Here is a 13,778-nt window from a genome sequence, read left to right as displayed (position 1 = left end):
TAATTTTAAGATTTTGATAATTTTTTATTGTAATTCATAGTTACTATAAGTTAGTTTTTATTGTTACTGTTTTCAAATTTTGTTATTGTTTTGTACACATTCATTTTAATCCCGAAAACTTTGTTATGTTTGTCATAGTATTTTCTGGTTTTATTTTATTTTGCAATTTTAATTTGTAATTCTATCTCTAAGGTGTTATTTGTGTGAGAATGCTGTGCATACCTTTAATAGTCATATGTCTCAGAACTTGGATTATTATTTATGATATTTAGATGCATGTGTCACTGGTGTGTTATTTAATAAATAAATAATATATACTTGGTGGTAGGTTATTTGTATCCGCCCGAATAGTTACCACCGTACACAAGTTGTAAAATCCGCCATAGTGGCCCACGTAAGTATCGTGTTCTGAGATCAGCCTGTGTATAACCACCTTCAAAGAGATAGGCATAATTGTGTCGACGGGCAAGGGGTAATCATCTCTCGTCAGTTGACACTATTTGGAGCTTGCTACACTTAAAATAAAACTATTTTGCAGTTTTTATATTATAATATTTTCCCTACATTTCGAAGACTTTGCAGCCTTCGTGGTCATGGGGTCGACTGCTACACTTACGATTAGGTGCAGTGGGGTGCCTTTAATCATATAAAATGTAATATTATATACAAGTAAGCTTATTCTTATATATTCGATGCGGTAGGAAAAAATGGAACTATACCCGCTGTTCGTCAAACCTGTATACTAAGATGTATATTTTTAGGATAAACGACTTGAACATTTTATACTCACGCTATCACTAAACAGACCTGTATAACATAATATTAACTTTTCCTAATTATAACTTTTGATTGAATTCGAATACAAAACACGAGGCTCCCAACTGCTCGGAAACAAAATGTTTGTTAACCGAAATTTGTAATAATATAAACATTTTATTTCTATTTTATAACGCTAACTAAATCAACAAATCCCGCTGCTCAATGGGAGAAGGTGCGCAGCCGCTTTCCAGCAGAAGGCCGGGTAATCAAACATCAATGCATCATAAGCGACACGTTCCCCGGCACGCCTGATAATTCATTCAAGAATAAGCTAAGTTTGTCTGTCCTAGTATCCAAATTCATAAAACGTGTGGCATGATGTATGAAGTACCTTGATAAATGGTGACGGAGTACAACACCAGCTCAGAAGGGATTCCTGGCTTCGCGTAGCAGCGGTAGATGTATTCACATCAGAATACCTGCCATTTCTATCGTCATCCGAATATCAGTGTGTCCCTGTCTAACATCACAGTACAACCACATTGAAACAGTATAAAATATGTCAGGATAAGTGCACGATAGCCTAGTTGGGAATGGAACGGTCCACCGAGACTGATGTTCACAGGTTCAAAATTCGGGGCATACACCTCTAACTTAATGAAGTTACGTGTATTGTTTATCAATTAATAATAATAATAATAATAATATCAGCCCTGTATTATATACTTGCCCACTGCTGAGCACGGGCCTCCTCTACTACTGAGAGGGATTAGGCCTTAGTCCACCACGCTGGCCTAGTGCGGATTGGTAGACTTCACACACCTTCGAAATTCCTATAGAGAACTTCTCGGATGTGCAGGTTTCCTCACGATGTTTTCCTTCACCGTTAAAGCGAACGATAAATTCACAAAGAATACACACATGATTTTTTAGAAAAGTCAGAGGTGTGTGCCCTTGGGATTTGAACCTGCCGACATTCGTCTTGGCAGACCGTTCCGCACCCAACTAGGCTATCGCCGCTTATCAATTAATTATTATTATTTATCGATTAACGGTGAAGGAAAACATCGTTAGAAATTTTCTAAAGATGTATTTCTTTCTGTCGATTGCTACATACCTGAAACTTCCCCAAAAATAATTTCAAAGATAAGTTTGAGAAGTCTGTCAACACGCACTAGGTCAGCGTGGTAGATTCCTTAATCTTCCACTAAGTTCTTAGTCTACCTAAACCCTCTCAGTCAGTAGTAGAAGAGGCCCATATTCAACAATGGACAATGCATAGGGTTATTTTGAATTTACATTAATAAATTAAATTATGCGAAGAATCATCTATTAATACGAATCATTATCATCAGTCGCAGATTGTCCACTGCTTAACATGGGCTTCCGCAAAAAAAATCCAGATCGAAGTATTGGAATTGGCCCGCATCCAGCGACTGATTATTATTATGTGGCCTCTAACTATGGGCCGTACAAGAAAACTCGCAGTTGCTGAACGAGCTATGGAAATGACTATGCTTGGTATTTCTCTACGTGAACGAATCAGAAATGAAAGTAACCAACATAGTCTATCAGATTAGTACGCTGAAGTGGCAGTGGGCAGGGCCCATAGCTCACAAAAATGATGACCAATGAGACACAAAGGTGGTAGGATGAAGACCACAAACTGGAAAGCGCAATGTCGGACGTCGACCCACGAGGTGGACAGATGACTTAAGAAATTATAAATATTGTCAAATTTCCATTCATCATCTGATTTGTTCACTCGTTCTATTAAGTACAAAGAGTTATAATTCACCAATATGACGAGTTTCCAGATCCTAATATCTAACTTTACTGCAGTCGTTTGTCCAAACAGGGCATAAACTATTCCAATAGTTTATGAACGATGGCGCGCTCGTCCGGCAGCAGCTGCTGATGGTAAGCCGTGTTCGGATCAAGGCGGGGACACACTTAGCCCGATAGACTCAGGACAGTGATAGAACCGTGCGTTTTCAGGATTTACTCATTGTATGAATTTATGAAAACACGAACTTTCCTTAGTGTTTTGGAGTTAGTTGGTAACTGAAAGCACAGCCAGCCCACGGAGACGTCCCGCTCTCTGCGCAGCTACGTGTGCACTAGTCTTTTGTCTTAGTACCAAATGACGTCCGTACTGAAAACACATTTAAAATATCAAAATGAGATTTAGTCACAAGTTTTCCTTTGGTTAAATTGTATTTCCACCGCCCGCCGTACATCCATTGTTCTTTGAATTGAAACTAAACTGTGAAAACGATGTAAATTAAATTCGTGCTTTATTATTTCTTGCTAGAGTTGATATTTGTTTGTTCGGTGGCGTGATGGAGTGCCACATTTTAATCGGATTGCATTTTCAAGGTATACATATGTTTATAGTTTGTATCCACTTCGCTATATTCAGAACGGCTTATTTGAATTTTGTTCTGATAATATTTTTTTTTATTTTTTATTGTTTTATCTAGAAGGCCATTGATTGCTATAAAATGATATAATAATAATATCAACCTTGCATTATATACTATCCCATTGTATGGTACGGGCCTCACCTAATAATAAAAGGGATAGTATATTGGGCATAAGCAATGGTCTTAATAGTCCTAAATACAAATCCCAAGGGTAGAAACAATATGGTTTTCGACTGGTTTTGTGAAATTGATCTTTTGGATGATTATAATGCCTCATAAACATCCTTAAATTAAAGGAATCTTACGTTACTAGTTTTAAATTAGAACACTATAATAATTATCTGAATATCGTCAACAATTTTAATATCAACCTTGATACCACGTAAATAAGTAACAAATATAGCATAACGATTACAATCCCGCAATTAATCGTCCACTGATCGTATAAAACCAACCGACGTCCGCTGTATATAGTCCATTGAAATGTTACATTTTTTAGGCCTTACCTTGCGTTTTTTAGAGGACGCAATTTTATTTTTTAGAAGTGTAGGGGGGGTCAGTGTAAAGCTAAAACCAAGTTTGTGGGGTCGCCACCCTTGTCCCACGGCCGCCATCTTGGGTTGAAATGGTTTTACGATGTATCTCTTAAACTATTTATCTGACAAAAAATTATAAACATTTTTGTTGCAAATTAAATTCACTACAACTTTGGTCCAGTAATTTTTTGTCGTAGAACTATAAATAAAAAAGTTATAAGCGAAAATGTTAAGAAATTCAATGTTAAGCAATGTCCATTGCAACGTCATCAGAACGTGTGTTTATAAGGTTCATAATACGTACAACACAAACCCGCGGTTGTCGGCTTGTACGCGAATTACTTGGATCCTGAATCGCTTTGGGACAGATGAAGCAATTGCTTAACATTTTTGCTTATAACTTTTTTATTTATAGTTCTACGACAAAAGTTACTAGACCAAAGTTGTAGAGAATTTAATTTGCAACAAAAATGTTTATAATTTTTTGTCAGATAAATAGTTTAAGAGATACATCGTAAAACCATTTCAACCCAAGATGGTGGCCGTGGGACAAGGGTGGCGACCCCACAAACTTGGTTTTAGCTTCACACTGACCCCCCCTACACTTCTAAAAAATAAAATTGCGTCCTCTAAAAAACGCAACCCCAAATGTAACTTTTCAATGGACTAATAATAACAGACACATGTAATGCAATTTACTTTATATTTGGAAAACCTTCAAACAGTTCAAGGAAAACTGCAGTGTGTCGAATTACTTTAAAGTATTTAGTGTCACATGATGGAGATCTATCTGTCAACTGATTGATGTAATGAGAATTATTGTCAAGCCAACATATTGTTACACATGACTACCTCGATGGCGTAGTTATATTACATGCCCGGTTCGGTTCCTCTGAGATCCCGAGTTTTAATTTCAGTTCAGGAAATTGATATTGGGTTTTTATGCTCAGCATCAGTCCGGCGGACTCCACAGTCGGAAGTTTGGGTCTGATTTGGCTAAACTTGCCACTTATCATCATGTTATAGATTACACGTAGTGAAAAGTGGGAGCCCTTATTGCACGCATGCCTACTCTCCCCGGGATATAGTCGTGATGTGTGTTTGTTTTTATCACTCGTTTTGTGTTTTCGTTTACTGATATTGCTGAACCCTAAAGAGGCGCACGACATTGCGTTGATAGCCGCGGATTCATTAGCTACAAGTACATTGTTAAAGCAGCACTTGTCCAACACTACACGCGCTGTCACCCTTTAGAAGACTAGGCTTTGTTCTTCACTCCTTCCTCATATTATCTCCTATACCAACTGAAAATAATTTTGTGAACGTATCTGAAACCCTTGAACATGCCAGACCAGTTAGTGTGTGATATTAAATTTTATTTGTACACTAGATTTGTCTTGGGTTTCTACCATGAGTTTCAAACCTCTAAGCCATTACGGTGGCTTGCGAGATGTTACTGCTTCCTCATCTGCGCATGCGTCATTTTCTGTTTTAATTTTTTGATCTATAGTGATTTATATCCTCAAACTTTAATATACCTCTTTTCTATGGAATACTCCATGTATATGTTAATTTCTTTGCTAAAGAATAATAGGAACTTACTGCAGTACTACAAAAAGACGCCGCTCATTGACGCAAGCGCAAGCACCTATCATCCGATGCGTATACGTCTTGTAGGATATACTTGCATGATGTTTCTTATAAGGTTCTCTAGTTTTATGAAAGTTGTTATATTTAATGGACCATACACTAAAAATGAACTGGAATGTTGGTTTTCTTTATTTGATTTCATTGTGTGGTTCATTAATATAATTGGGAGGTCACCTTTGTTATTTGTGTTCGCTCTGTTGTACACTCGCGTGAGGCTGATGCGACAGAGGTTGGAGAGCAACGACTTCGACTGCAGGAACCAGGGCCAGCATCATCCGCGCCGGTACATACAGATGTATGAGGCGATCATGGACGGGCTGGAGGCAAGCAACACCGATTTGAAGCTAGAGGTAATAGATATCAGCCCTATTCATGGCACTAAAGCCCGTATATACGTCCACATTTTGCAAGAGACTACACAGCGCCATATTACATCATTCTGATACCAGCCCAACTATCCTCTGCCGATTGTCATTAATTCTACTTGGTTTCAGATCTTTGTTTTCATCGTTTTTTCAACTTCGTACTACACGTTTGGGACAATGTATGGTCTCTACGTTTTGAAGCGTATCGATGACAAGGTGAAGTAAAATTGTTTGCAATTCTAATACTCGAATGGTCGTAAAGTGGTAAAATTTTAAATAATAATTTAACATTAATAACTACAGCAATGAATAAAGAGACCAACCAAGAGGCTCTCATACTTCATAATGAAGCTCACACCAGCTGATTTCTAGATTTCGTTTGATTTCGTATGATTTATGATTTTATATCAAAACTTAGAATGAGAAAATGCAAGTTCTACGAATATTCTGCTTCTTTATTGACATCTTCTCACAAATAAAATAAGATCTAAGTAAACCTAAATTGTTGCAGATTTCTATTATTTTTAATTTCATATGGTTTATACTGGAGACTATGATGAGTTGCACGCCGCTGATCCTGTCAGCTATACTGGCAGACCTGGTAACAGTGGAGACGAAGAATATGTTGGTCATCGTGTTAGAGAGACGCATCGCTTGTAATAGTAAGTAACAAAATGAACTATGCTTTAATCTTGTCTACTCGTAAATTTTTGTCTCCCGCTTTGCTATGAAGGGAAGTGGACAAATAATATTTCCAACTCCTCCCCAACTTTCTATTTAATTCATTTCGTTGCGGGATAATGACAAATTAGTGTTCTCTGAGACTCGCCGAGCTTCACCGCTCGGTGTCATAAAATGCGTGCCACTGCTGATCCTGGCTTACAGGAGTTGTAGTGGTTGGTGTGAGGGTGGAAAAGTCTCAACTCGTCAAGAAAAACAGTGAATTTACATTGGCGCGCTCTATAGTGGACTGCTCTAATAGTCTTTTGGGATAACTCAAAAACACCCGACAAAACCATCATTAACAAATGAAATAAATTCATTTCAGAAAAAAGAAATGAAAGAAATAAATTTTGACACAATTTTAGTCGAGGCAAAGACGAATATGTGGTTTCATTTCTTAACACAATGTATAAATGACCTATACATTATAAGTTCAACACTGCAATACTGCCTAGACTGAACTGCAGCCAAAAATATATTATATTTGTGCATATTTTTTTTTCTAAATATCATTTGTTTCCTGTCATTATTCTTTCTTTTTATAAATAGATAACCCTTCTACTCGCTACCAATCACAGTATTTAGTCAGCTATAGAACTAGCTGAACAAATGGAAAACTTAAAAACGCTTCTACACTTTAACTTCGATCAAAATATTTTTCTACTTTATCCAAAATATATTAAACTCTTTAAAGTTTATTTTAGTGAAAAAAAAAAAATGTTGATAAGAATACAATTATTTAAATGCGATTTGAAATTTTAATTTATTCAGCTACACTTATTGACTATACATAATATAATATTACAGACGCTTAATATTTTGTATAGACGAGAGAGACCGCGAGGAGATCCAGAAGCTGTTCCTATTCCTGAAACGCAACCCGTTCCAGTACAGCTTGTGGCGCGTGGTGCCGCTCAACGTGCGCAGTCTTCTGTCTTTCTTCTCCTTCACTGTCACTACCATTATCGCGATTTTGCAAATACAAACCTGGACTACATTATTTATGTTGGATACGGTTAAATAAGACCATTATGTAAAATGCCATAAACCAAATATATTTTTTTATGTAAACTTCAAAATATAGGTCAAGATTTCAAGTCACTAAGAAAGCCAGTGTGACTTGGAATTTTTGGTCTTCCGATAGGCATACTAGTGAGACTACCACTGAGAAGCCAAATAATAAATCCCGTCCCTGGAATCTCTTAATATGTAATCCAACGAACGAGGGGCCAAAGACAGATGGCTTTATATAACCCTTAGCGTTAACGTAGCGATAGACTTATCGATACGATAAGTCATTTCCATACATATTCTTGTTTTCTATTAGCGTTAACGATTGTAGAGAAGCATCTTGACTACGGCCTAGTGTGTTAACTTAAGGTCTGCCAGGTAACAAAAACCATTCGAACAGGTAATACCGTAATTTCTAATTCTGTCACTGAGCAGTATTGTGCTCACACTGGTGTGTTACGATATAAAGGACCTTGTAACCACTATAAATACTGAGCATTGTATAAAGTGGATAGAGGACTGGTAAAAGTCGCAGGAACATGTTGGATGCAGGCTGCTTTTCATAGATCTGTTTCAAAATCGTTAGAGAAGGTTTAGCAGTAGATTTAATGTGACTGATGATATAAGACACTTAATGTTACAGGAGGAACTGCGTACATGATAAAATTCAAACTTATCCGACTAAATGTTTGGGAAATTATACCTACGTATACAGGATATCGTAATATAGTTAAATAAATAATAACAATATAATTTAAGAAACAAAGTAGTTTAATGATGATTACTTTCCAGATTCGTGCACCTTTTAATTTTAATTAATTTTATATCAATGCGTTGTGTTTGTGTGGGATTTAAATAAATATCAATAATCTTTATGTCGTTTATTTTTATCGCTACATGAAATGTATTGAACGTGTAACGTGACACATGACTACCGTTGTGCATTTCGTACATTGTGATGACCCCCGGGATGCACGGCAGCGTGGAAGGTAGGCTTCATGCTGCCGTTGACGCCGAAAACGTCTTTTGGCTGCGCGGGGGATTCTGAGCCAGATAGGAGACAGGCCGCAATAGGCGGCACCGTGCAGCGACGGCTGCGGACAATGACTTAGACACCATCGTCAAAAGAAGCACGTAGCCGTCCCTAATGCGCCGATGAGGGCCAACGCGGCGTTTTAGTTGGTACGTTATATATAGGTTAGGGGCTTGGCCCGGCAGTCGCCTGAAAGTCGTCATCAAATCCGGGCGGCTCAACGCTGGGGCGTAAAGCACGGTAATACAAAAATAATCACCGAGGTGACTCCCATGAATGCTGGATGGTAGTCATAACGCACTTTCTCCGCTAAACCAAAGAATGAAAAATAAAGGTTGTTTAACCGCTTCAGGAATACAAGTATCCTGTATAATGCGAACATGGGGGGCATTAATTGATTGGTCGTAGCTTCCGCCTCATTAGATATATCACATGACTGAAAAACTACATAAAAAAGTTTTTAAAGCACCTTAACTCCTTTAATAATAAAATCCAATTTACTATGGAGTTAGAACACAATAAATCTCTTGCCTTCTTGGATGTTTTAATCATCCGTAAATCTGATCAGGCTTTAAGTCATACTGAGTATGAAAAACAGACCCATAGTGATAAATATCTGAACGGTGAATCTAATCATCATCCAAAACAGTTAGCTACCGTGGGCAAATCTTTCTTTCAGAGAGCACAAGGAATGTGTGACTAAAGGTAACAGGTACAAGCTCCAAATTGCACGCCGCCGTCACAAAAACCGAATGAAACCAGCCACTGTTGCGTTCAATTCATCATCAGAACACGTTTTTTCTGATAATATTACCATATGTAAGAGGAGTTACCAAATAGATAAACTTTATCCTGAACCGTGCTTCCATCAAAACTTATTTTAAACTGCCTAAGAAGATCATTCATTTTCTACCACCTGTCAAGTGCGATATACCTCTACAAGAACCAGGCATATACAAGACAGATTGTAACTGTTTCCTGTCTTATATAGGTCATACACAAAGGAATATAGGGACCTGCGTAAAAGAACATATCGTTGATGTGAAACACCGACGCTCTACGATGTCTGCATTTGCTGAACATTCTGAAGAAGGCTCCAATCATTATCTACGACTAGACAAGCTACAAATTCCTGCCAAACAGCACCGATTCCTACCTAGATTGATTCGCGAGTCTATTAAAATGATTAAAAGCGTATATCAATAGAGAAGATGCTTGGAACATGCCTGTTCTACATTTATTTAAATCGGAACCCAAAAGACCGGCTGCCAGACTTCAAGATACTGAGCTCATTCTGCGTAGATCGGACCGTTAACAGCTAAATTTAAAAGCAAAATTATATAACTTTAACTTTGATTTTGGCTTTTAGAAACACCATAGTTCGCCCCGAGACGTATAAAGGCAGAAAAATCTTCGAGACGCCGGGAGACAATTAAATGTAAAAAAACTGCGATAAATGTGGAAAGTACTTTTATTTCAAAACCCAATATCACTTAATTCAAAACTATAACCCAGAGATAGCACCTGAGAGCTCAGAGCGGTTGTAGTACATTTTTTTTTAATTATCTAATTCAGTCACGAGTCACGACCTTTTGCTTAGTGCACAAGTTTTCAGATCGCTGGTGTGAAAAGTTAAATGATTTTGTCCAAAATACGTGGAAGGTATTTTAAGTTATCAAGAAAAATTATTATTGTAGCACTTTATTCTTTTGTCATACTAAAATATTTATTGAGTTTTTGTATCATACATTAACGAACCCTAATCCGCGCGCTGCGTCGCTTCATTAATTAGCCCCGAGTGCTCTGTTACAGCGGCACTTGAACAACACCACACGCGCTGTCGCCACTCTCAGGACAAGAGTTTGTGCTCCACTCCTCATATCATCTCCTGGACGCGACTGCAAATATCTTCGTGAACACATCTCAAACCCGTCAACATGCCAGACCAGCTAGTGTGCAACATTGACTTTTATTCGTATACTAGATTTTTTTGCGGTTTTTACCACGAGTTTCAAACCTCCACTCCAGTGCGATGGCTGGCGAGGCTTTACTGTTCTCTTATTTGCGCAAGTATCACTTTCTGTTATAATCTTTTGGTTTATGATTATATTGTTTTGAAAATTTTAGCATGTATCTCATCTATGGAATACATCTTGTATATGTTAATTTCTTTGCTGAAGAGTAATAAGTACTTACTGCAGTACTATAAGAAGACGTCGTTCATTGACATAAGCGTGAGCACCTACAGACTGATGCGCGTATGTCTGGTTGGATATATTTGCGTTGTGTTTCTTATGATGCTCTCTTATTTCTCACGAATTCTAATATTGCACGAGGAAAACAATGTAGCGAAATGTGTTGATGCTCTAATTGATTTCATTATGTGGTTTAGTATGATAATTGGGAGGTCACCTTTATTATTTGTGTTCGCTCTGGTGTACACTCGCGTGAGGCTGATGCGGCAGACGCTGCAGAGCAACGACTTCGACTGCAGAATCCAGGGCCAGCATCATCCGCGCCGGTACATACAGATGTATGAGGCAATCATGGACGGGCTGGAGGCAATCGACGGCACTGTGAAGCTGCAGGTAACAGACATACTTCATATTTGTTCTACTGAGGTCCACGCACGTCCACATCTTGCAGGAGACTGCACAGCGCAATATTATAGCAATCTTGTATCAGCCCCACTAACGTCTGACGCCTGTCAGAAGTTACACAATAATGCATTAATTTTATTTTGTTTCAGCTTCTTGTTTTTGTCGTTTTTTCAACTTTATATTACACGTTTGGGACAATTATTATTCTCTACTCTATGAAGTTAGGCGCTTCCCAGGTGAATAAAATTTTTCTCTTATATAATTTACTACGTTCTCGAATGGTCCAAAGTGTCCAGTTTTGAATGAATAACTTTAAATCACTGCTACAATAATGAATAATGGAAGAACCAACCAAGAGACTTCCACACGTGTGACACCTCCTTCAAGATGGAGCTCACAGCAAATAAATTGTCTATTGGTCCGTGGCTTCTAGATTTCGGAGAAGTGCTTGTCATTGTTCTGAGCGGAGAAGGATTTATGCATTATTATCTAAATGAGGTATCAGCCAATGTAGGTTTTATGACCATTCTGCTTTTAATGATATTTCGATCTTCTAAAGAAAATAATAAGACATATGTAACCTATATTGTTGCAGATGTTTAGTTATTTGGATTTTTATTGGTTCATGTTGGAGGTTATGGTGGGTTTGTCGCCGCTGATCCTGTCAGCTGTACTGGCAGACCTGGTGTCAATGGAGACGCAGAAGATGTTGGTCATCGCTTTGGACAGGCGCATCGCTTGTAAAAGTAAGTCACGAAATGGGGTATGCTTGAATCTTTCCTGCTTATCAGTCCTTCCAAAACAGTCCATTAACATTTACATGTATTCTGCAGATTGTAACCACGGTCTCTATTTCTCAAGACCAATAAAATGTTACATAGGTAATAGAATAATACTGCACAAAATACACAGTTTTCCCGCAGCGTGAATCTTCATGGATGATATATATTTTAAATTTACGCTTAATATCGTCTAGACTGTACTGCAACCAAAAGAAAGTATTCTTCTAAGGCATTATAATCATAGGACTAGCTGAAAAACGGAAAACTTCAAAACGCTTCTATACTTTAAGTTCAATCAGAATATTTTTTTACTTTATTTAAAATATTTTAAAGTTTATTTTAGTGAAGAAAAAATTATTGTTACTAAGAACTCATATATTTAGGCGATTTGAAATTTTACTTTATTCAGCTACTTTTGTGACTGTCTGTTCATGTATTTTAGACTTTTACTTTTTTGTGCAGACGAGCGAGACCGCGAGGAGATCCAGAAGCTGTTCCTGTTCCTGAAACGCAACCCGTTCCAGTACAGCTTGGGGCGCGTGGTGCCGCTCAACGTGCGCAGTCTGCTGTCTTACCTCTCCTTCACTGTCACTACCATTATCGCGATTTTGCAAATACGAACCTGGACTACATAATCCAATTTATTTATTTATTTGTATACAGTTAAATAACACCATTTTGCAAAATGGCATATTAAATATAATTAATTACATAACTTACATCATACATGTTATGTAGCCATAGACTTATCGAGGATATGTCATTCCCATACTTGTTCCAGTTTTCTATTAGCATTATCGATCGTAGAGAGGCATCTTGACTACGGCCCCTACGGACTAGGTAGCAAAAATCATCCCGACAGGAAATATAATTTCTATTTATGTTAATATTCTTAGAAGTATTGTTCTCTCATTGCGTTCCAAGTTAAAGGACGTTGCAACTAGTAAAGTTACTGCGCATTATACAAGGTGGATAGAAGACTTGAAAAAATCGAAGAACATGCTAGATGCAGGCCGCTTTTAGTAGATTTGTTTGAAAGTCGTTAGAGAAGTTTCAGCAGTAGATCTAATGTGACTGATGATGATACAATTTAAACCTATCTCACTTAATGTTTGGGAAATTATACCTACTATACAGAATATCGTATTATTATTAAATAAATAATGACTTAATATAATTTAAGTAATAAAATAGTTGAATGTTGATCACTTTCAAGTTTCGTGCACTTTTTAATTATAATTAATTCTAGATCACTGCATTGTGTTTGTGTGGGATTTAAATAAATATCAATAATCTTTATGTTTGTTGTTTATTTTAATCGCTGCATGAAATGTATTAAACGTGTAGCGTGACACATGACCACTGCAGACTACTACAACGAGACACAAATGTCTCAGGATGATGGATGCTCTATACAGTAGATAGTTCTTTCAAAATGGAGTAAATATAGCCTTCTGCTGCTAAATGGCAGAAACAAATAAATCGATATTTCTTAACCAGACGCTCTCTCATGGAATAATAAAAACTATATTCAAAGAATTTAACAACACGTATTCTATTCTCACCAGACTTATTAAGCTTTACGGATATTACATATTAAAGAGAAAATAATCAAGAAATAAAATAATACTTATGCAGATGGGTTAGCAGTAAAGTTTCGCCAGCGATGGCACTGACTTGAAGGTTTGGATCTCGTGGTAGAAACCGTAGTCAAACATAGTGAACAAGAAGTTAATATTAGACGCAAGATAGCTGGTTTTTCATGTCGAGAGGTTTGGTGAGTGTACAGAAATATTTTTGGTACTGCCTAAGAGATGTTATGAGGTGTACAGCATGCATCTTGGTCCTCTGAGACGTGAGTTTGGTGAGAGGTCAGGGTTCCATTCAATGATT

General features: G+C 37.4%; 1 protein-coding gene across 1 annotated transcript; it reads left to right on the top strand.

Annotated features, from left to right (window-relative positions):
- The first annotated feature begins 11,677 nt into the window (after positions 1 to 11,677).
- LOC115444093 lies at positions 11,678 to 13,178 on the top strand. The gene is made up of 2 exons (XM_030169742.2): positions 11,678 to 11,849; positions 12,348 to 13,178. The coding sequence occupies exons 1-2, from the start codon at positions 11,699 to 11,701 to the stop codon at positions 12,518 to 12,520; spliced, it is 324 nt and encodes a 107-aa protein (XP_030025602.2). The 5' UTR covers positions 11,678 to 11,698; the 3' UTR covers positions 12,521 to 13,178.
- Positions 13,179 to 13,778: the final 600 nt, after the last annotated feature.

Source organism: Manduca sexta, chromosome 16, assembly GCF_014839805.1.
Source record: "Manduca sexta isolate Smith_Timp_Sample1 chromosome 16, JHU_Msex_v1.0, whole genome shotgun sequence".
Classification (NCBI taxonomy): Eukaryota; Metazoa; Arthropoda; class Insecta; order Lepidoptera; family Sphingidae; genus Manduca; species Manduca sexta.
Note: the sequence above shows the minus strand (reverse complement) of the source record. Positions and strands in the feature narration are given on the sequence as shown.